The 21,117-nt window shown below is 33.6% G+C and overlaps 5 protein-coding genes and 2 non-coding genes across 10 annotated transcripts; 3 read left to right on the forward strand and 4 right to left on the reverse strand.

The window, feature by feature from the left end:
* Positions 1-2,270: 2,270 nt before the first annotated feature.
* Y37E11AL.16 lies at positions 2,271-2,370 on the forward strand. Its single transcript, NR_053058.1, has one exon. It is a non-coding gene; the product is annotated as an Unclassified non-coding RNA Y37E11AL.16 (non-coding RNA).
* On the reverse strand, positions 2,295-2,366 carry sup-29. The gene has a single exon. It is a non-coding gene; the product is annotated as a tRNA-Trp (tRNA).
* A 1,581-nt stretch (positions 2,371-3,951) lies between the features above and the next one.
* Positions 3,952-7,280, reverse strand: map-1 (the record flags this gene model as incomplete). 3 transcript variants are annotated; one of them, NM_067995.4, is made up of 7 exons in its annotated part: positions 3,952-4,149; positions 4,201-4,313; positions 5,247-5,390; positions 5,737-5,871; positions 6,518-6,923; positions 6,976-7,059; positions 7,165-7,280. In NM_067995.4, 7 exons carry the CDS (start codon positions 7,270-7,272, stop codon positions 4,024-4,026), a joined length of 1,116 nt encoding a protein of 371 aa, NP_500396.2. The 3 variants fall into 3 exon arrangements, with proteins under 3 accessions (NP_500396.2, NP_001368273.1, NP_001417869.1); NM_001430921.2 differs by lacking the exons at positions 3,952-4,149; positions 4,201-4,313; positions 5,247-5,390; positions 5,737-5,871 and having other exon boundaries at positions 6,035-6,923; positions 7,165-7,276; NM_001380156.1 differs by lacking the exons at positions 5,247-5,390; positions 5,737-5,871; positions 6,518-6,923; positions 6,976-7,059; positions 7,165-7,280 and having other exon boundaries at positions 4,024-4,149; positions 4,201-4,293.
* A 441-nt stretch (positions 7,281-7,721) lies between these two features.
* taf-6.2 (TAF6 C-terminal HEAT repeat domain-containing protein) lies at positions 7,722-15,148 on the reverse strand. Its single transcript, NM_067996.7, has 9 exons — positions 15,076-15,148; positions 14,920-15,035; positions 14,467-14,865; positions 12,985-13,226; positions 11,899-12,144; positions 10,935-11,285; positions 10,117-10,290; positions 9,971-10,068; positions 7,722-9,082 (listed from the first exon to the last, which is right to left on the reverse strand). Exons 1-9 carry the CDS (start codon positions 15,129-15,131, stop codon positions 8,257-8,259), a joined length of 2,508 nt encoding a protein of 835 aa, NP_500397.2. The 5' UTR covers positions 15,132-15,148; the 3' UTR covers positions 7,722-8,256.
* Positions 15,149-15,349: 201 nt separating this feature from the next.
* Y37E11AL.3 (Retrotransposon gag protein) lies at positions 15,350-18,851 on the forward strand. Its single transcript, NM_001028265.8, has 6 exons — positions 15,350-15,426; positions 15,474-15,548; positions 15,629-15,814; positions 16,154-16,314; positions 17,195-17,486; positions 18,548-18,851. The coding sequence occupies exons 1-6, from the start codon at positions 15,358-15,360 to the stop codon at positions 18,680-18,682; spliced, it is 918 nt and encodes a 305-aa protein (NP_001023436.1). The 5' UTR covers positions 15,350-15,357; the 3' UTR covers positions 18,683-18,851.
* A 64-nt stretch (positions 18,852-18,915) lies between these two features.
* Y37E11AL.2 (Phosphoprotein) lies at positions 18,916-20,137 on the forward strand (the record flags this gene model as incomplete). Of its 2 annotated transcripts, NM_067998.6 has the most annotated exons (5): positions 18,916-19,041; positions 19,344-19,464; positions 19,513-19,626; positions 19,706-19,801; positions 19,888-20,137. In NM_067998.6, the coding sequence occupies 5 exons, from the start codon at positions 18,935-18,937 to the stop codon at positions 20,095-20,097; spliced, it is 648 nt and encodes a 215-aa protein (NP_500399.2). The 2 variants fall into 2 exon arrangements, with proteins under 2 accessions (NP_500399.2, NP_001368272.1); NM_001380157.1 differs by lacking the exons at positions 18,916-19,041; positions 19,344-19,464 and having other exon boundaries at positions 19,537-19,626; positions 19,888-20,097.
* Positions 20,138-20,163: 26 nt separating this feature from the next.
* Y37E11AL.9 (Chromatin target of PRMT1 protein C-terminal domain-containing protein) lies at positions 20,164-21,069 on the reverse strand. The gene is made up of 2 exons (NM_067999.3): positions 20,905-21,069; positions 20,164-20,472 (listed from the first exon to the last, which is right to left on the reverse strand). Exons 1-2 carry the CDS (start codon positions 21,050-21,052, stop codon positions 20,219-20,221), a joined length of 402 nt encoding a protein of 133 aa, NP_500400.1. The 5' UTR covers positions 21,053-21,069; the 3' UTR covers positions 20,164-20,218.
* Positions 21,070-21,117: the final 48 nt, after the last annotated feature.

Raw genomic sequence — 21,117 nt, forward strand, 5'->3', positions numbered from 1 at the left:
TCTGGTTGTAGAGAGGGAGGGGGGGGGGGTCTACGGGTTGCAGAAATTTGCGAAATTACAGTTTTGGAAAGTTCAAAATTGGAAATTTTAAAGTTTTTTAAATAATTTCATCATGTTTTTTAATTATATTTTCCAAAAAAACATGAGCCGCGAAATTTGTAAGTTTGCGTTTCCAAATATATTTGTACGAAATTCAAATTTTTATTCTGCAAATATATTTTTTCATTTTGCCGGGAATTCAAAATGTTTTTTGTTTTTCTTGGAAAACATTTTGGCGGGAAATTTAAAATTTTGTGATGAAAATATTTTAGCGAAATATTAAAATTTTCTGAGAAAAATTTTAGAGGGAAGTTCAAATTTTCTGCGCATTGGTTTGGTGGGAATTCAAATTTCTTGAAAACAATTGCACCAAACATTCAAACGATCTCAGAAATTTTTTGGCTTTTCACAAGGAAATTAAGAAATTTTCTGAAAAAAAAGGTTTGTGGGAAATTCAAATTTTCTCAGAAAAATTTTGGCGTAATTTATACACTTAAAAATTTTAGCTTGGAATTACAATTTTCCATTTCCTGATTGCCACCCTAACAAGCTTCTCATGTCACCTAATCTCAGTAATCCTCTGAGCCATTTATGTTAAGAATAGAAAAAAGAGCTCTTTTCAGAAAATAGAAAATCGTAGGAACAGTCAAAGAAACATGACGGATTTATGGGATTTCTAAAGGCGGAGGAATTGAGGAGGTCTTCGATTTAACTCGATAAGTACAAGAAAAAATGAATGACTAAAATTGTACAAAAAATATTTCAAAAAAATCCAAATTAAATTTAGCGAAAAAATAATTGAAAATTTAAAAAATTAAATTTCAATTTTTTTGAAAATGTTAAATTTAAAATTGGCGCAACAATATTTTTGAAATCTAAACAAATTAAAATTTGAATTCCGCGCCAAAAAATTTCAAAATGAGTTATTTGAGTTTGAATTTTGAGCAAAAATGTAAAATATTTGAATTTCCGGCAACGTTTTTTTAGCAACTTTAGAATTTAAAAAAAATTTAAAATTAAAATTTGACATTCACATCATTATATGTTTTCAAAAAAAAACAGGTTTTGAATTTGATTTTCGCGCCAAAATTTTTGAAAAATTGGAAGACACTTCACTTCACAAAAAACTGACGTTTTTCAAAAAGTACATATTTTCCAGATATTATTTTGTAATTAGTTAGTATTAAAATGAAATTCAACACAAAAATTACTCAGCTAACAAAAAAAAAGTTATGTCCTTTCACACTTTCCCAAAAAAAAACATATTCAAGGACACCAATTCCGTCATCGAAACAGAAAAAAAAAAACGGAAAAGTTCTCGAAAAAAAAGTTAAAAACTGAGAAAGAGAGAAAATGTTGCAAAAATATGGTTGTGCATAAGATGAAAACAAGCGATAAAATGGGGGACAAAATGGGGAAAATATTGGGTTTTTCCGGGCGAAATTTTCGAATTTTCGAGTTTTCTCGGAAGTTTGACAGAGATAAGGGGGAGTTTGGGATCCCGGGCAAGCTTCATAAAAAAATTTCCAATTTGAATTAAATATTACAAAAATTTCAATGTGAAACTCAACTCCTAGTCTCAAAAATTCCTTTTAAAAAAATGTTTACAATGAACATTTTCCTTTCCGGTTTTTTTTTCAAGGACTCGACTTCGGGGTTTTCCAAAATAAATAATTTTTTGAAATATTTTTGATAATTGTGAAACTTTTATAACTATGCCGTTTTTAGGCTCTCGAGAAATATTGTTTTAAAGAAATCTGGCACTTCTTTGGTTGAAAAAATTTCAGATTTTTTCAAAACATTAAACCGAATAAACCTACCCCACAATACTTTTAAAACATTTTTTTTATCCGCTAGTTCAATATAGCGCAATTGCATCAGAACTAAACAGAAATTATTCCGAAACATTAGTAGTTGCAAGAAAGTTTATAGAAGTTCGAAGCGCATTCAAAATGAGAGAAAAAAGATTTTTAGTCTATTATGTCGAGCTCGGAGGTGTAAACTGAACAATGCTTCAAAAAGGGCAAGTGTCCCCCGCCCATTAAAATGGGCGGTGTGAATAGACCGTCGAATGGGTGGGAAACATGGTGCGTCGTAAGTTTTACGTTTTTGGAATAGAAAGATCGAAATTCAGCGTCGAAACCGAGAAAGGTAGAATTTACAAATAGGTCGGTAGACAATAGAAGCCACCATACACTCTAATTTACGAGTTAGAAGTCTATACAAAATGGCAAAAAAAGCAACAAAAAAAAATTTGACCACTGAGCGGATCGAACGCCCAACCTTTCGATCTGGAGTCGAACGCGCTACCATTGCGCCAAGCAGTCACGATTTCGGCGGGCGCCAACTTCCAGTCAGGAAACCTTGCTGCTCATTACGGAATCATTGAGAGGAGAGGCTCATGAATTAGGAATTAGGGGGACAAGGTGTGGTGGTTACGTGAATGTTGCTCATTTGCACCAAACCTATTTCCACCTCCTGGTTATGCATAATTACCAGGGTTTTGTGTGTTAGTCAATGGGAGACGAAGTGGGGATGAAGGGTTCGTGGAAGGAAGTTGAAGGATTTTAATTTCCTGCCAAAATATTATAGTGACGTCATAAATTACACAGCAGAACTACTTGAAATTGAAATAAATGTGTGCAAACGCAACGTCGGAAGTGAGATATTGAGGATTTTCAATCGATATTTCTGATCAGACGGTAACGGATAACTTGATAGGTTGGAAAGGAGACCTCAAAGAAATATGAACCAAGTTTTGGCAATTACAGCCCATTTTTGACTAAAATGTGTTCCTGCCTACAAGTTTCGACAACATTCAACATTTTTCGTTTGATAATTCCAATTCCGGCCAAATTTAAGAAAGTTCAAAATTATAACATTTACTCCAGTGATACTTTTAAAATTCGAGTTTTTCTGATTCAGGGCTTTATAAAACTAAAGAGTATTTCAAAAACCTTGTCAAACAAAAATTTTAAAATCACCTGCCAGGAAGTTTTCGAAAAAAACTTTCTGGGCAAATCAGTTTTTGTTTCACTATTTTCCAGAATTTATAATTTATGACCAAATCCACAAAATCCCCACTTGACGATTTTTATAGCACATTCGACGAATATTTCAATGGAATTTTAGCATTTTTTGTGATTATTTATCTAATACCCTATCCATTTTATGTGTATGTATTTAAACAGAATCGAGAGCGGGAGAAAATGGTATGTGGTGTAGTCGAAATTTTGTGTATTGCTTTATTAGACTCGAAATTGTATGAAAACTCTAATATTCAAAAAAAATTATAGCAGCTCAATAAATGATCAAAATTTAGCAAACGTTTGGCATGTTGAAAAATGAAAAAAGTAACCTTGTTAGAGTCACCAAAAATGACATGCTGAAGAAGGGTAACGAGAATTTTTTTCCCAAAAAAAACGGTCTACAAGGTATGACTGAAAATTCACTTTTTCTGCTTGAACTTGGCGGTTTCGGATTTTTTTACAGTTCTGTTTTCAAATTCTGAAAGAACATAAAATTTGCTACAAAATGGCTACGGGAATTTTTTAAAAAAGTTAGATTGAAGCCAGAAATTAATTTTCAAAGTTTGAAAAATCTATTAATTTTGCATATAAATTGTGGTCTAGAAGGTATGACCGAAAATTCACTATTTCTGCTTGAACGTGGCGGTTTTGAAATTTTTTTAAATTCTGTCTTCTGTTGTTATATTTGGTCATTAATAAGAATTAGTGAGAATTTACAGAATTTACAGAGAATTGACAATTGAATCCACATCAATGTTAACAAGGCGCGAGAAAAACCACCGTATTCTTCAAAGGCGCACACCTATTCGCATTTGTCGTATCGAGACCGGAAACAGTATTTTTTGCACAAAAATCGCAACATTTTGCGTCTGGGTAATAAAATCAAGGAAAAACGATTTATTCAAGTAAAAAAGGCCAAACAATTCAAAAAAAAAAAGTATAAAAAATTAATAAATCAATAACTCTGCTCAATCTGATCCATAAACCACGGGCGGTTTCCGTCTCTCTTTGTCAGAATCTCGCAGCCAGTGTCAGTAACCAAAAGTGTCTGTTCGAATTGGGCAGAGCGGCGGCCATCTCTCTGAAAATTTAACAAATTTTTTGAATGTCCGCCAAATCAGCAGGCACATACGGTAACGGCGGTCCAATCGTCAGGCCATTTGTCGTCGTGGTAGGTGCCGGCGTTGATCATCGGCTCGATGGTGAACGAGTTGCCTGCCTTCATAACGCCCGTCGCGTTGTTTTCTGGAAAAAAAGCGGGGAATTTTTTGATATTTTCGGGTTTCACTACGAAAATACTGTAGTTCAAAGGTCCGCAGGGATAAAAACCCTTTTTTCTTACATTTCTGGATCTAAAAAGTAGTCAATGTTGAAGAGAGTTTTAATTTTAAAAAAACGTTTTCAGTATAAATTTGAATTGATTTTTAGCAAAAATTTTAAATTACAAAAAAAATTATTTTTCTAATAAACTCGTTTTTTTTTTAAATTTTCAAGAATTTCCGTACTTTTTAAATTTAAAATCTGTAAAAAAAAATTTGTTTTTTCAAGTTTTTTTCTTAACATCAAATTTTTAATTATTTTAAGTTTTTAAATTTAAATTTCTTTTCATATTTTTACAGTCATTTTTTTAAAGATTTCCGGAAAAAATATAAATTTTTCCAATTTTTTTACAGAAATTGATAAAACTTTTTACTTCACTTTTTTCAAAAGTTTTTATTGGAAAAAAATTAGGTTTTTTTTAAAATTGAATTTAAACTTTTTTTCCAAAAAAAAAAAATTTTGGAAACATTTTCTTTTGTTGAATTCAAATATTTATTTTTAAATTTTTTGAAAAAAAATCTAATGTAAACAAAATTGTTTTCAAAAATTACCTATTTTTTACAATTTTTTTGATTTCTTTTCCAAAATGTATTTTTTTTATTGTTATTGGAAAAAAAGTGTTTTTTGTTGAATTTTAAATTTTAAATTTAAAAAAAAACATTTAAATTTTTTTTCAAAAATTATTGATTTTTTACAAGTTTTTTGAATATTTTTTCTCAAACTTTTTTAAAAAATTTGATTGGAAAAATAAAATACTTTTTAAAAAGGTTTTTTGTCGATGATTTTTTAGAAAAATTTCAAATAATTTTTTTTTTCAAAATTATCGATTTTTTCGATTTAAATATTTTCCATACTCACTAGCATAATGCGGAACATTTGGTGCAGTATGGAATAAGCGATGAATACCATGTCCACAGTAACCCTTAACAACTGAGAATCCATTTGCATTGGCGTGTTTTTGAATCACATTTCCAATTTCACGGAATTTGACGCCTGGCTTCACTGAAAAAAATCAATAAAAATTTGAAAATCAAAGTGCAAGCGCGCTCCAATGCCAAAACCGTTATTTTTCAGAAATAGTCGTAAATCCGGCCGTTTTCAGACAGTTTTCATACGTTTTGTAAATTTTTTTTGTTGTTTTTATCGATTTTTAATATGAAAATGATGATAATTTTTAAAAACAGTGCGATTTCAGTGAAATTTTTAAAAATTCCCGCGAAAAAAAATATTCAAAATTACGAAAAATTGATTGAAAACGGTCGAATTTTCGAATTTTACCGCCAAAAACTTTAAAAAGGTCAAATTTAGCGTTAGAGCGCGATTGCATATGTAGCTTTTTTTGCGATACCAATAGCGATAGCCTGTTGAAGACACTCAAATGTAACTTTGACAAGTTTCCTGGACTCCTCGTCGACTTTATCACCGACCAAGAAGGTTTCGTTGAGATCTCCATGGAAACCGCGGTGATAGACGGTGACGTCGACTGAAAATTGAAAAAAATGAACAAGAAATTGTGTTTATCGATTTTTTCATTAAAATCAAACTTTTTGAATTTTTGAAAAAAAAATGACTGCGAAATTCGAATTTTCCGCAATTCTGGCTCAAAAATTGAAGCTTTTTCCAATTGTTTAAAGATTTTCATAAAGATAATTGTTTTATTTATATGAAAATTTACAATTTATATTTAAAAAAAAACATTTTTTACACAAAAGTCGATTATTTTCACGTCAAAAAATTCGCCGATAAATTCCGAGAAATTTCCGAGAAAAATCGATAATTTTTTGACGATTACAATAGTTTTCAAAATAATCGAGAAATTAAAAAAAAAAAATCAAAATGCAATATTTCCTTACAATAATCGAACATTTTCCAACAAAAATCAATAATTACTAGATAAATAAAATAAATTTTCTGGAAAATCAAGTTATGTTATTTTTTAGAAATCAGTAGCTTTTTGACGAAAAAAAAAATCGTCAAAAGTCAATATCGATTTTTCTTCCAAAAATCGTTATTTTTTCAACAAAAAAAAAACGGCAAATTTTAGGAAAAATGCGTATGCCAAAATTGTCAAAATCAACATTATTCCAGGAAATCGATATTTTTTCTGCAAAATCGATAATCCTCATTACCATTGCAAAGATCTCCATTCTCCAACTTTCTCATATCCGGAATTCCATGACAAATGACCTCATTAACAGAAGTACAACAACTCTTCGGGAACTTATAATATCCCAACGGGCTCGGATAACAATCTCGTTCAATTGCCGCCTCATGCACAACTCGATCGATTTCCTCAGTAGTAACTCCAGGCCCGCAGGCCTTGGCGGCCTCATTCAGGCATTCACGGCCTAGTTTACAGGCCACTTTCAGGCCCTCCTTCTCCTCGTCGGTCAATACTTTAATCACACGTTCACTTTTCGATTGACGTTCCTCCAGAGAGACGCCTTGCGGGTGAAGGGCGTAATCCGGGCGGGGGATGTGATCGGGAACCGGGCGACGATCGGTGACTCGGCCTGGGCGAAGCGAGCCTGTGAACTGGAAAATAGGCCGATTTAGGCTGGGGAAATCTGAAATTTTCAGCGCTTACCGAGTAGCACGGCCACGGATTGTACGGCCCGTTGACGTCCGAGTGCGAGAATTTGTGAATCGGCCAGAATGCTTTGAAGCAGGACTGAAATGGTTTTTTTTTTGGAATGAAAAATTGAATATTTTGGAAGATGCAATCGAGCTCCATTGATAAAATGGGTAGTTTTTGACAAATCTCAGCTATGTATACCTGATCACAGAAATACGCGTCGGGCAGTGACATTTTAATGCATGTCGGGCATCGTAGTTTTGCCGGTTTCTGGCATCCAATGCACTTTTTGCCTTCCAAATCGTCCATTTTTCGGGCTGAAAATACTTTTTTTGTAGTGGAAATTATGAAAAAATCATGTTTTTTTTTGTTAAAAGTTGAAAATTTGAAGAAAATAGCTTTCAAAACATTGAAAATTCGAAAATAAATATGAAAAATCCACAAATTTTGAGATTTTTTTCGAAAAAAATAATTATTAGGAAATTTCGAAACTTTTTTTTAGGAAAAAATCTGTAAAAAAATAGCAAAAAATTCAGATTTTTTTCGGATTTATTGGAAAAAATTGAAAAAAAATTAGTGTTTTTTTCTAACTTTTTCTGATTATTTTAAAGAATTTTTTTCAAAAAAAATCCGAAAATTTTAATTTTTTCCCAAAAAAAAATCTGAAAAATCGGATAACTTTAATATTTTTTCCTGAAAAATCCAACAGATAAGGCCTAAAAAGCCCAGCTTAATAACAAAACAAAAACAATGGAAAAAATAATTTTAAAAATTTAATCACAGTTATACCTAATTTAATAATAAAAAAAGCATTTGTTAGGAGGAGTTTCAAGGTTCGGAGCAAAAAAAATATTTAAAAAGAGAGGGAAATCGATGAAAATGGGAGATCTTTGGGAGAAAGGATCACAGATAAACTGAAAATTTGAACAAAAAATTGGGAAAAAAACTGAAAATTGGCACTTTTCCAGAATTTTTCACATTTTCAGAGCTCAAAACTTGAAAATTGCAAATTTTTTCAAAAATTTCCAGCAAAAAATAGGTTTTCTTTTCTGTGCTTGCTCAATTTTGAAAGTTCCGAGTTTTTCAGCGATTTTTTTTTTCAAAAAAACTCCAAATTTTTTAAATTTCCAGTAATAAAATCACTAAATTGGTCAATTTTCGGCTTGAATTGCCAAATTTTCTGCCAAAAAACCAGTTTTTAAGCGGTTTTTTCTCAAAAAAGCTTCAAATTTGACAAATTTTCAGTAAAAAAAACAAGAAAAAACACAAAAAATCAATAAAAATCAATAAAAATCATGTTCCAATCTGCTGCCGTGGAGCTGTCGTCAAAAATCGCCCTCTGCTCATTTCATCCTTCTTCCCAGCGGCTCTACTGGTGCCCACCGAGTTCCTGAGCCTCACAGCCGATAGCTGCTGAGCCGCCCGAGCAATCTCCGAGTCCAGTGTGGCCCGGCCTGATGACGTCATCATCATGCTCCGGCCATAGATAATGGCTCCGGCCTGCGGGTCCTGGCGACTCACAAATCGACGAAGAAGCTCATCCGAGTCCTTGACAACTGATTTCAGCGGGTGATTTTCGGCTGAAGCTCGAGATGCATACAGTGAATTTCCTAGGATAGATTCCCGGGTGAGTGTCTCGCGGGCCCCTGCGGGGCCGTGGCCTGGGATTCCTCGACCACCAGTCTTCGTCGATGGCAGCCCGGGCATGTAGCCAAACTCCAGAGGCCGTAAAAACGAGGCGACAAGCTTCCCATCTTTGGATTTCTCCTTCCGAGCCAGAAATAGTTTGGGCTTCCTGAAAAACGTCTCCTTTTCACGGTCAAGATGAGGCTCGAGCTGCTGCTCGTCGAGCTGGGCTGCTGGCTTCGACCACGGGCGGTTTGAATCGTCGAGAAGATTGTCTAGCATCGCCTCATCGATCATTGGATGGTTGTGGAGCTGCTGCTGCTGATGCTGATGGTGGTGGGAGCTGGTGGTGGTGGTGGTGGTGGTGGATCTTCTGATCCTTCTCCGACGTTCCAGCTCTTCCAGATAGGCTTCTTGTTTTAGGAGCAGTGAGGGACGGGTGATTTTTAGATGTCCAGTATATTGATCGACCATCTCGGTGTTCAGGGCGTAGCTGGAAATTTGTAAGATTTTTTGAGAAAATTTGTTCTTTTCGCTGGTGATTTTTTTTTGAGAAAAAGTGGAAATTTTGGGAAATTAGAATTTCGCCAAATTTAGATTTAAAAACTACATTTTTTTGAGAAAATCAAGAATACGTTAGGGAAAATTGATTTTTTTAAATCTGGAAATTCTGAAAAATTTTGGGTAATTTTTTTGAACTTCTGAAATTTTCTGAAAAATCTTAAAAATCACAAAAAAATTCTTCAAAAAACTGAAAAAGATGATTATTTTTTATATTAAAAAAATGGAATTTCAAGTAAAAATTTAACATTTTCATTTTTTTTTTAATGTTTATATTTTTCAGCGAAATTTCTGAATTTTTCAACAAAATCCGCAAATTTCTAGTGGAAATTTTGAAATTTTCGGTAGAACTGCGATTTTTTTTTTGCGAAAATCCCAAAATTCTTGAGTAAATATTTGAAACTTTCGCCGGTTTTTTAAAATTTTTTTTTGAAAAAAAAACTTTTTCTTATAAAAAAAATTCTGAAATTTTAAGAAAATTTTCAGTCAAAAAAACCAAATTTAGCAAAAAATATGGCTTTTTCAGAAATTTTCTTTTAATTTTTTTTTTGAAAATTCTGAAATTTTACAAAAAAAGGAATTTTAAGTCAAAATCTAACATTTTTTGAAAACATTCCGAATTTTCCAGCGAAATTTTGAAAATTTCATCAAAATATGCAAATTTCCATTAGAAAATTTGTGCATTTTTCTGAAAAAATACCGCAAATTTTTTCGTGTGAAAAAAAATTAAAAATTCGATAATATTTCCGATTTCCACTCAAATTTTTCGAATTTTAACTGGAAATTTTCAACAATTTTCAGCCAATTTTTCGGCTCTTACTCATAAAAAAGTGCTCCAAATTCGGCATACAAATTCACATAGACATCTCGATCCGCCGACTTTCGATCATTGAAAATCTCATTTTCAAATATAATTTTCTGCAAAATTAACCGATTTTTCATAGAAATATCGTGCAATTTGTCTACCATAACAAGCTCAATCGTGCGATTTTGCACAATTTCCATGCGGCTCGCCTCGGTTTCCACCACGATTTTTCGTAATTTTGTCATTGTAGGCTTCACTTGGGGAATTTCAGATCGAGAAGCTTGAAGGGAGCAGTAGATATCGTGCATTTTGGGTAGAACTACACTGTTTATTGTCTGAAAATTTGATTTTTTTGCTATTTTTTTGGGCTAAAAACGCTGAAATTTCGATATTTTTGCGTGTTGGGAGCACTTTTTCCGGCTCAAAAATGCTCATTTTGGAGAAAAAAGTTTTTATAGTAAAAAACCAGTTGTTGGGCTCAAAATTCTCATTTTTGAGCTAAAAATCGCTTAAATTCAGAAAAATTTTTTCGTACGGAAATAGCTGAAATTTTGAGATTTTCATATATTTTTGGGGGATTTACAGACAAATTTTGACCATTTTTCTTTTGTTTTTTTAAATGTTTGAATTTTTACTGAAATATTTACACGAATTTTTGATTTTGCTTAATTTTAGAGATTTTCATGAAAATTTTAAAGTTTTTAAAATAAACTAAAATTTTTGAAATTTTGGAGCATTTTCCCAAGCTCAAGAGTGCTCATTTCGCCGAAAAATTCCAAATTTTCGAGCTTAAAGTATCGATTTTTCACATTTTTGAGCCCAAAAATGCTCATTTTCCACTCAAATTTCTCGAATTTACGGCCGGAAATTCGAAATTTCGCTGAAAAATTCCAAGTTTTCGAGCTTAAAGTATCGATTTTTCACATTTTTAAGCCCAAAAATGCTTATTTTCCACTCAAATTTCTCGAATTTTCCGTACCAAATTTCCAAACGCAAAAAGTGTGCAAAGTACTCCATAAATCGCCGCCGGATCCTGATTTCCACTGAGCACACCTCTCAGAGTTTGAATAATCCGAACGTTGAGATTCAAATTCTGATATTGACTGGAGAGCTCGGCGAGCAACTTTCCAGACGCCTCACGGAGCTTAAATTCGAATTCCAGATCACGAATGATGCGTTCTCGATCGTCAGCGGTTAGTTCGGGCGGCGTCGCACCGAGGGGGGTTACTGTAGTTGGTTTCGCTTTGAGACCCACTCGCGAGACGTCGAGAATTGGTACCATGTTTTTGCTCACGACACATGAAATTAAGGATGGAACGAGCACGTAGAGCTGGAAAAATTCAGATTTTTTGGCGGGAAATTTGAAAAATTGAATATTTTATGATTAAAAAGCGATTTTTTGGGTTTTTTGGTTTGAAAAATGGACAAATTTTGGATTTTTTGATTAAAAAAAAACTTAATTTTTATACGATTTTTCAAGCGAAATTTTAATTTTTTTTTTTCTGAAAAATACAAACTTTAAAAATTAATTTTTTCGGTTAAAAGCAAGAAAAAATTCACTTGCGACCTAAAAATTGATAAAATTACAATTTTCAAGATTAATCAAATTTTAAAATTTCTTTTTTCAATTTAAAAGCCCGAAAAATCACAATTTTCGGAAAAAAACGATTTTGTTTGCAACTTTTTCACGAAAATTTGAAAGTATTTTCTGAAAAATAAAACATAACAATAAAATTTTTAAAAAAGTGCAAAATTGAAATTCCTGGAATTTTTCAAATGAGGAATTGGAAATTCCAAAGTTTTTCGGCTCAAAAATATGAAAAATCGCAATTTTCAAGTCGAAAAATTCAAAAATTTCGCCATTTTTAGGAAAAATTTGTCCAATTTTCTTGATTTTTTCTATATATTTTCTCCATTTTCCACTAGAAAACCAGAATTTTTACATATTTTTCCAATCGTATATTCGGATTTTTCATCAGACTCCACGTTAATTTCAATAAATTCGCAAGTCCTCGAATATTTCGTGTTCCGATATGTAATCGAGTGCCTTCTGCAATAAGAATCACAAATCGGCCGGCTAAAAATTGAATTCCAGTGTCAGTTTCAATGGTTTCCAGCACTTTTTGACGTTGTAGAGAGCTTCCGGATGTCAGAATTTTTGTGATTTCAGAGTAGAGAACTTGGTGCTCCTGAAAAAAAATTTTTTTTTTGAATTCAATGATTTTTGGGCGAATTTTTGAAATTTTTAGCTTGAAATTTCCTCGAAAAATAGCCGAAATTCCGATTTTGAGATTTTTTTTTTTCGTGAATTTTGGACTTTTTTTACTGAAAAAATGCGATTTTTTTTGTAGCGAAAACGTTAGTTTTTGAGAAAAATTCCGTCATTTGCTCCTCGAAAAATGGTTTAAATCTGAGGTTTTCAGTGAAAAAATAAATTTTAAAATAATTTATTGTAAGGAAAATCACATTTTTCACGAAAAAAGCAGCAAATTTAGCTTTTTTTTTGAATTTTTACAGCTGAAATTCTCAAAAATATCCAAGTTTTTGATGAAAAATAAATATTTTAATTGAATTTTTAATGTAATAATTATGAAAATATGATTTTTTTTCGACGTGAAAAGCTATTTTTCAGTGAAAATTAGAATATTTCCGGATTTTTAACCATAAAAATCTAAATTGTTCAGATTTTTGAGCTGAAAAAATGTTGAAAACCCTTAAAAAATTCGGTCTTCTAGTGGAAAATACAGGAAAAACTAGGAAATTCCGTAAAAAATTGTGTTTTTGTTCAAAAAACATTGAAAATTTCAAAAATTTTCTCATTTTTAACCATAAAAATAGGAAATTTTTAGATTTTTAGGCCGAAAATTATCGGAAAAATCAAAATTTCGAGGTTTTTTTTTAGCTGAAAATCAAGTTTTCAGACCAAAAAATCGATTTTTTCAGTGAAAAACTGATGAATTTCCTTCATTTTTGTGCGAATTTCTCCAATTTTTTTCCAGAAATTTTTCGAAGTTTCCAACAAATTGTACCATAGAAAAAGTCTGTGTGGACATTCTTTTTTCAGGCATTGGCTCCCGCTTAATCCCGGGTACGCCGAAGCCATGAGCTCTCTGAGTCTCGTGTTGTTGCTCTTGAAATCGTCGTTTTACTTCTGAAGGGATCACATTTTCTGGAAGACACGGTTGAATTCCGTCGACGACTAGCCAATGATCTTTTATCATAATTGAGTCACAGAAACGTTCGTGGGACACCATTTCCTTTGAATTTGCGTCTGAAAATGCTCACAATTTGGCAGAAAAATTGAGGTTTTGGCTCAAAATTGAGCAAAATTGGGTGACAAGTTCGAGCTTTTAGCTTTAAAAATGGGCGAAAACCGTCAATTTTTAGCTGCAAATCTAAGAAAATTGGTCGAAAATTGGCCGATTTCCAAGATTTTCGCATTAAAAGCGGGGGAAATATTGATTTTCGAGCTAGAAATTCGAAGATTTCGGCTAAAAATTGAGCAAAATTGGGTTTTTAAGAGAATTTTTAGCTCAAAAAGTGCTGAAAATCACTGAAAATTTGATTTTTGCGTGAAAATTAAGAAAAAATCCGCATAAAATAATTAATTTCTGAGATTTTCACATTCAAAAAGTTGAACATTTTTAATTTTTTCAGCTCAAAATCCGAAGCTTTTGGTTAAAAATTGAGCAAAATTGGGTTTTTGGTGAATTTTTTACGAAAAATTCCAGCTTTTAGCTTTGAAAATGGGCGAAAACCATCAATTTTTAGCTGAAAATCTGAGAAAATTGGCTGATTTCCAAGTTTTTCGCATTAAAAGCGCGGGGAAATATTGATTTTCGAGCTAAAAACTATCGCGATTTTTCAGCTAAAAATTCGAAGATTTTGGGGTTTAGGTGAATTTTTAGCTTAAAAATCACTGAAAAATCGATTTTTTTGTCTGAAAATCTATGAAAAACTGTCAAAATTAATAAATTTCAGAGATTTTCGCACTAGAAACGCGGCAAAATTGATTTTCAAGCTCAAAATCAGCATTTTTCAGGATTTTTTTTTGGGTTCAAAATGCGAAAATTACATTTGAATTCGCACTGAAATTTTTCAGATTCAAATTTAAATTTTCAGAAATTTCAGACTAAACATTGATTATTTCCAGATTTTCAAGGTGAATTTTCAGCTTAAAATGTGTGTTTTTCACACACATTTTCCAAGTATAAAACTATGTGAAAATTGTTGTTAAATTGAGGAATTTATACTGGAAAAATAACTGGAAACTCGGTTTTTCAGCCGAGAAATTGAATTTTTTTTAGGTCTTGAAAATTGCAAAAAAACTGCAGAAAATCTGATATTTAGTGCAAATTCCACTGAAAAGGTCAGATTTTGCCTTTACGATTAAATTTTTCGGTTTTTGTGTCAAAATTTCGAATTTCATCCTTTAAAACGACAATTTTTCTGGGAAAATCATCAAATTTCCTCCGATTTTCTCAATTTTTCAACCGGAAAATCGTTCATACCAATGGTATAATGCTCTTTTGTCAATTTTCGACCCCAATACATTCTATCTGACGACGGAGTCGGTCTCAACAGTGGACACGTCAAATTATAGTCGATTTGAGCGATTCCACATGCTATATCCACGTCGGATGGCACCAGGCGCTTCCGATTTTCGCGGCTCGCCGATTTTTTGGCATTTTGTATAATTGTACGGAGCACTAGCCGTGTACAGGCTCCAATAGAGTTAGCCGCGGCTGTTGTGAGGCTTCCCAAGAGCTCTGGGCTTCTTTCGATGACGTCATCCAGGGAAGGAGTGGGCCGTGGCGCGCTGACTTTGATCTCCGCCGGATCCTGTTTTTCAACGCATTTTCGTTTTGATTTGGCGATATCTTCGGTTTGTGAGCCTTCTTCTTTTAATTCTGTAATTTTTATTTATTAAAAACTGGGTTTTTTATTGCCAAAATCGGGAAAACCTCTCTTGAGCACCAAAGAAAACTGCCGCGGCACACATTTCTCTCCGATTTGCTTAATTAAGCCATCCTTCTCCTCCTCGCTCTTCGACACTACTGCTTCTTTGATTTTTACCAATCTAAATAATTATTTCGTGAATTTAGAATGTATTAAATTACCTTGAACTCGTGACTAGATAGTTTCCAATATGCTCCTTATCGATTTTTCGCTCCATTTTTTTAAAATTTTATACTGAAAATTTTCGATTTTAAAGGTAATTCATACCTTAAAATACAAAATGTTTTGCAGAAAGATTCCCGAAAAAAAAAATCGAATATAATGTAAAAATGCAAGCGCGCTCTACCGCACACGCGCTGCGCCGCGAAGCGTGTCTTTTCGAATAAAACGGCAGTTGCCAAAATTAACATTTTTCCTCGAAAATATCGAATTTCCAGACAAAAATGCGCCGTTCAAATGAGCCAACGAAGCGTAAGAGCACAACAGGCCACGGAGACTATGCAGAACACAAGGTAAATCGGAAAAATCGACGAAATTCACTTAAAAAATCGATTTTCAGAAGCGAAAGTCCATGTCGAAGGAGGCGACGCCGGTTTTAGAGGAAAACCTCACTCCTGACGTGATGATTAATAATGTGAGTGGAAAAATGATAAAATAATCGACATTTTGACGAAAAAATTGGAAAAATCGGCCGAAAAAACAGTCTTTTTGCAGCTCCACGAGATTGTCACTCAAATTCTCGAGAATCAGGAGCTTCCAGAAACGGCGATCATCGAGCTGGAAGGATTCGACGCAACAGCGGCCACAATGGAGGAATACATGCAAAAACGAGAGGAAACCCGCAAACTCGTCACCGATTCCGAGTTTTTCGACCAGAAAACCGAGCTGAACCTGAGTGTTGTACGTGGAAATCACTCAAAATTGTGGAAAATCTCGTTATTATCGCGGTTTTGGCCGATTTTCTTGACATTTCACCCGAAAAATCTCTTTTTAAATGGGTTTTAGAGGAAAAATCCCAAAAAACTTGAATTTTCTCGATTCTTTCTAAAAAAAAACAGATTTTTTGGCGAAATTTCTAGTTTTAACACCATTTTTACCCGAAAAATCGCCGTAAAGCTATTTCTGCCTAGCAAACTCGGGAAATTCCGATTTCCCGACAGAAAATAACCGAAATACCTCAATATTTATATGAAATTTCCGAATTTTCACCAATTTTTTCTCAAAAATTCAAATTTTTAGGCCTCACTCGCCGGAGCACAAGTGGAAGTGGACAAACGTGTCACCACGCGAGGAATGAGCCGAAAATTGCACGACGAGTGTGGTATCAATGAGAAAGATATCCTCTACCAGGGTCTTGATTATCATGGAACTGAGTCTCGTGTCAGCAAGGAGCTCAGAGAGTTAGTAAATTGCGATTTTGAAAAGAATTTTGAAGAGAAAACTCGGTTTTTTCGGCGATTTTCCGACCTAAATGGGCCTAAAATATCTTTTTTGTTGGCAAAAATGCGCCTGATGTGTCATTTTTCAACGATTTTCTGGCCAAAATGGACCTAAAGTAGCATTTTTCGTCGATTTTTTACGTAAAACTTGTATTTTGAACCGAAATCTCAAGATTTTTGGCTAAAAGTGTGATTTTTGAAGTGAAAAATAATCAAAAACATTGAAAAATAATTTTTTTTTTCGAAAGAAATCCACGATTTTCATGTATTTCATGGAGAAATTTGTATTTCTAATGAAAAACTTCAAAAAAAAAAAAAGATTTTTAAAAAAATTGCCGAAGTTTTTGTAAAATCCGTCCACAGTAGCGAAAAAAATTGAATTTTTAGTTAAAATTGGCTGAAAATCACTCAAAAATTTGAATGTTTAGCTAAAATTGGCTGAAAATCACTTCAAAATTCAACATTTTTTAAAAAATTGGCTGGAAATCGCTCAAAAATTGAAATTTTTAACGAGAAGTGGGCGAAAATCATTCAAAAATTCAAATTTTTAACTAAAAGTGGGCGAAAATCATTCAAAAATTCAAATTTTTAACTAAAAGTGGGCGAAAATCATTCAAAAATTCAAATTTTTAACGAGAAGTGGGCGAAAATCATTCAAAAATTGAAATTTTTAACGAGAAGTGGGCGAAAATCATTCAAAAATTGAAATTTTTAACGAGAAGTGGGCGAAAATCATTCAAAAATTCAAATTTTTAACTAAAAGTGGGCGAAAATCATTCAAAAATTCAAATTTTCAGCTCAAATTGGCTTAAAATTACTCAAAAATTCCAATTTTTTCCAGTTCCCGCCAAGCATCAATCATCGAATCGTGCGTCGACTTCCAAAAGCAAATTCAATGGAAAATCGGAATTATGGAGAAAGTTAAGGCGAAATCCGGGAGATCATATCCAATGTCAGATGGGCCAAGTGTACGTACACGTGGTGGACAGGATAAGCAACGAGAGGAGATGAAAAAACAGCAGAAAGAGCTCGAAAAGAGCAAGAAACAGAGGAAAACTAGAGCTGCAGGAGAGCAGGATCCATTCAAGACACCACAGAAAAAGATTGAATTCAATGCGTTGGATGAGCGAAGAGTTAGTAGAGTTAGAGGATGAAGAGATTTTTGGCTGAAAAAAAGCTAAAATTTCGCTGAGATTTTTGGTCTGAAGTTAGCTGAAAATCTGGAAATTTGTGGTTTTTTCACTGAAAATCCAGGAAAATTAGAGATTTTAATATAAAAATGACGTTTTTTTTTTTGGCTGGAAAAAGGCTGAAAATTTGCATTTTACAGTGATTTTCGCTATGAAAAACCACTAAAATCAATGTTTTTAGATTGAAAGAAAATAGCTAAAAATCCTCTTCTTGTCAGTGATTTTTGCTCTGAAAAACTTGGAAAATCGCGGATTTTATGATGGAAATAACCTTTAAAAATGTGTTTTTGACCGAAAATAGTTGAAAATTCGCTATTTTCAGAGATTTCTGCATGGAACATCTAGAGAAATTGCAGTTTTCAGGCTGAAAATCGCTGAAAATCGCAGATTTTCTGTTGGAAATCACTAAAAACCGCGTAAATTTGAGAATTTTGGGCTGAAAATAGCTGAAAATTTTCTTTTTTTCAAAGATTTTTTCACTAAAAAACTAAAAATTGCGGATGTTGAGATGAAAATTGCCTAAATTCACAAAAAACAATTCCTTTTCTGTCTAAAAATAGCTGAAAATTCGATTTTTTTGTATTGAAAATGTAGAAAATCACGGTATTTGAGATGAAATTACCTGAATTTCTGAAAAATTGCAATTTTCAGTTGGAAACTGCCCGGAATCGCGAAAAATTTCGATTTTTGACTAACGGTTATCTAAAATTTCAAAAAAAATAGTGATTTTTAGTGGAAAAAAAACACTCAAAATCTGAAAATTACTCATTTTCAAGCTGAAAATACAGAAAAATTGAGGTAATTTTAATGGATAAGCTTGAAATTCGGCGAATTTCCGAAAACAAAAGTTTAAAAAATTGGTATTTTTCCCTGAAAAACTGCTTGAAACCCAGAAAATTATTTATATTTTTAAGCTAAAAAACCTGAAAAAAACTAATTTTTCAGCTGAAAATCGATTTTCAACCCAAAAAATAGGATTTTTTCCTAATTTTTCAAATTTCCAGATCATCGAGAACTATCAACTGGAGGTCGCCTCGGAAATTCGCACGCACCGCCCGTTTTTGAGCCGCTCGATTGCTCCGGTTCCGTTCAACATTGATATTCTCGACGATGAGGAGGAGGAAATGGAAATCTCGTAGAGTCGGATCTACCATAAATATTTTAAATTTTCACTTTTTTTCCTTGTTTCCCCTAATTCACCACCGCCGCCCAATCATTTCTCCGGTATTTTATTGATTTTATTGATTTTTTACACCTTTTTTTTCTCTGTCTCTGCCGGGTCCCCAAGAAATAAAATTTCGAATTTGTACGTTTTCCTCACGTTGCCACATGACAAAAATCCACGAAAATCGATAAAATAAAATAAAAAATTGATTTTCCAATCATTCCGAATGTCGTCCACGTCAACTGCGATTCCCGCCGGTGAGCCGGTGGCTACGGCTCCGAGCTCCGCAATGTCGGCCGCCAAATCTTCGAAGGCTCCGAGCGTCTATAATGTGTAGGTTTTCGGCCGAAAATATGATGAAAAACGGGCGGCTCTGTGGAAAGCTAGGCCACGTGGCGAAATTATCGATTTTTTGTGATTTTATCGATTTTTTGACGGATTTTCTAGAAATTTTAGCATATTTTCTTAATAGATGACAGTTTCTAGCAAGATTGCACAAATAAACGCAAAAAAACTGAAGAAAAACGGGTGGCTCGGTGGAAAGTTAGGTCATGTGGCAAAATTATCGATTGACGGAGGGTCTATTGAAGACTCTTAACAGATTTTAGCAAAAAGTTTAATAAATGTTTCAACAGAGTTCCTTTCAATGCATCATTTCTCACGATTCTAACCATCTGCGGGACACTTCAAATCTCTGCTCTTGTCCCGGCCGTCGGCTCCGTGCTCTCCGTGCTCCTTTCGCTTTTCACTTATGAGGTCTGTACTGTTTTACAGAAAATTTGACGAAAAATCGATAATTTGCAGTGGCTCAATTTGCACTTCTCGTCGATGACCAGAAGTCGCCGCGCTTGTTTCGACGTGGCGAATGTGTTAGAGACTTATCAGCCGAGAGCCCGAACTCATGGGCATTTGTTTGTGGTAGGAAAAATCGATAAATTTTTGAGACTTGGGGGACTAGTTGTTTCCTAGACCTTCTTTAAAAAAAAACTTCTTACAGCCGGATCCACCAACTCCATGCGTGAAAATCTCGGAAGACGGAAACCAACACGACGCGCCGAAGGAAAAGACCGCTTTCAGCAGTGCCAGGGACTCGGTACGTAAAGCTGCGTGGCCGACAAATGGGAAAACTCGGCCACCAATTTTTTGTTGTAAAAAATTGATAAAACCGATAAATTTCAGCACTACGAGAACATGTACCAAAAGGCGATTCAAATGGCAAAGGAAATGGATCAAATGGAGAAAGTGGCGGCGAGCCCGTGCCTTGACTCCTCCCAGGATGTTGAACTGAAGCCGGCAGATCCGGAAAAGGATAAGAAGGAGAGTGAGGAGAAGGCGAAGCAGGCAAAAAAGAAGTACGATGAAGATATGGCGAAACCGTTTAGCTGCTAGAAATTTAATGATTGCTGATTGAATAAAGACTGCCTATTTTATTGATTTTTTTTTGTTAAAAAACAATGACTTTAATTTTTATTAGGTACAATTGCATAAATTATTAACACAAACATGAATGTTAGGCTTTTGCCATGTAGATATCGAGCTCCGCATCCAATTCCTGGATCGTCATCTCTGAACGAGCTTCTCTTTTTGGCTTCACCTGCTTTTGAGCTCCTGTTCTGTAATTTTTCGGTGCTCTTTGAGCTTTATCCGATCTTCTTGGATCTTTTGGAGCTCTTGAAGCATTCGGGAATGTGACTCGGCTTGAAATATTTCTTGTAGCTTTTGAGACTGATTTCTTGTTGAAGTTCGTGGATGCGACACGGTTTTCTGAAAAATTATGTGTTAAAGTTTGGTAGCTTCTAGCTCGGGTTATTTTAGAGTTGTCAGAAAATTGTAAACTATGAAGTTGTAGACAAAAGTATGGAAAATACTTTGTAAGTTGATAATTTTCTGATAAAACTAAAAATAACCTAGATATGATTTGTTATAGTTGAGTATATACTCGAGTAGAGAAAGTTTTTCGATGCACCATGTCTAGCACTTCAACTTTGGAAGGGAGTATCTCGGTTAATTTGAAAGATATTAAGAAAATCTAAACTACAAAGTTATAGGAAATTTAATAATAAATCTTTTGTCAGTTGACAATTTTTAGATGAAATTAAAAAGAACCGAGTTACGATCTTTTAAAGTGGAGCAGTAACCTCATATTGATGCACCATGTCAAAGTAAATCAATGCAAACTTTTTGAGATTAACTTACCAATAATTCTGACTGCTGCATTCGTTGATTGCTTATTAGTTGATTTTCTTGCAGACCCACTGAATTTTTGGACGCCACCAGCAGATCTTTTGAAGTTCTTAAATTTTCTGATTCCAACAGAGAGTGAAGCATCGATGGCGATAGTCATTCTTGAAAGTGTAGATTTCTGAAATAAAATTTATAAGAATAATATATTCGAACAAAAGAAAACTA

The sequence above is a fragment of the Caenorhabditis elegans genome, chromosome IV (genome assembly GCF_000002985.6).
Source record: "Caenorhabditis elegans chromosome IV".
NCBI classification, from domain to species: domain Eukaryota; kingdom Metazoa; phylum Nematoda; class Chromadorea; order Rhabditida; family Rhabditidae; genus Caenorhabditis; species Caenorhabditis elegans.

Bases quoted from the DNA above. Each gene is read 5' to 3' on its own strand.
- Y37E11AL.9 (NM_067999.3), bottom strand. From the start codon at position 21,052: ATGACTATCGCCATCGATGCTTCACTCTCTGTTGGAATCAGAAAATTT. The intron at 20,473-20,904 runs GTAAGTTAATCT...ATAATTTTTCAG, and splicing joins TGCAGCAGTCAGAATTATTG to AAAACCGTGTCGCATCCACG.
- Y37E11AL.3 (NM_001028265.8), top strand. From the start codon at position 15,358: ATGCGCCGTTCAAATGAGCCAACGAAGCGTAAGAGCACAACAGGCCAC. The intron at 15,815-16,153 runs GTACGTGGAAAT...TCAAATTTTTAG, and splicing joins CCGAGCTGAACCTGAGTGTT to GCCTCACTCGCCGGAGCACA. The intron at 17,487-18,547 runs GTTAGTAGAGTT...TCAAATTTCCAG, and splicing joins ATGCGTTGGATGAGCGAAGA to ATCATCGAGAACTATCAACT.
- taf-6.2 (NM_067996.7), bottom strand. From the start codon at position 15,131: ATGGAGCGAAAAATCGATAAGGAGCATATTGGAAACTATCTAGTCACG. The intron at 15,036-15,075 runs GTAATTTAATAC...ATAATTATTTAG, and splicing joins TATCTAGTCACGAGTTCAAG to ATTGGTAAAAATCAAAGAAG. The intron at 9,083-9,970 runs GTAAGAGCCGAA...ACAAATTTCCAG, and splicing joins TTTGGAGCACTTTTTTATGA to CTACGCCCTGAACACCGAGA.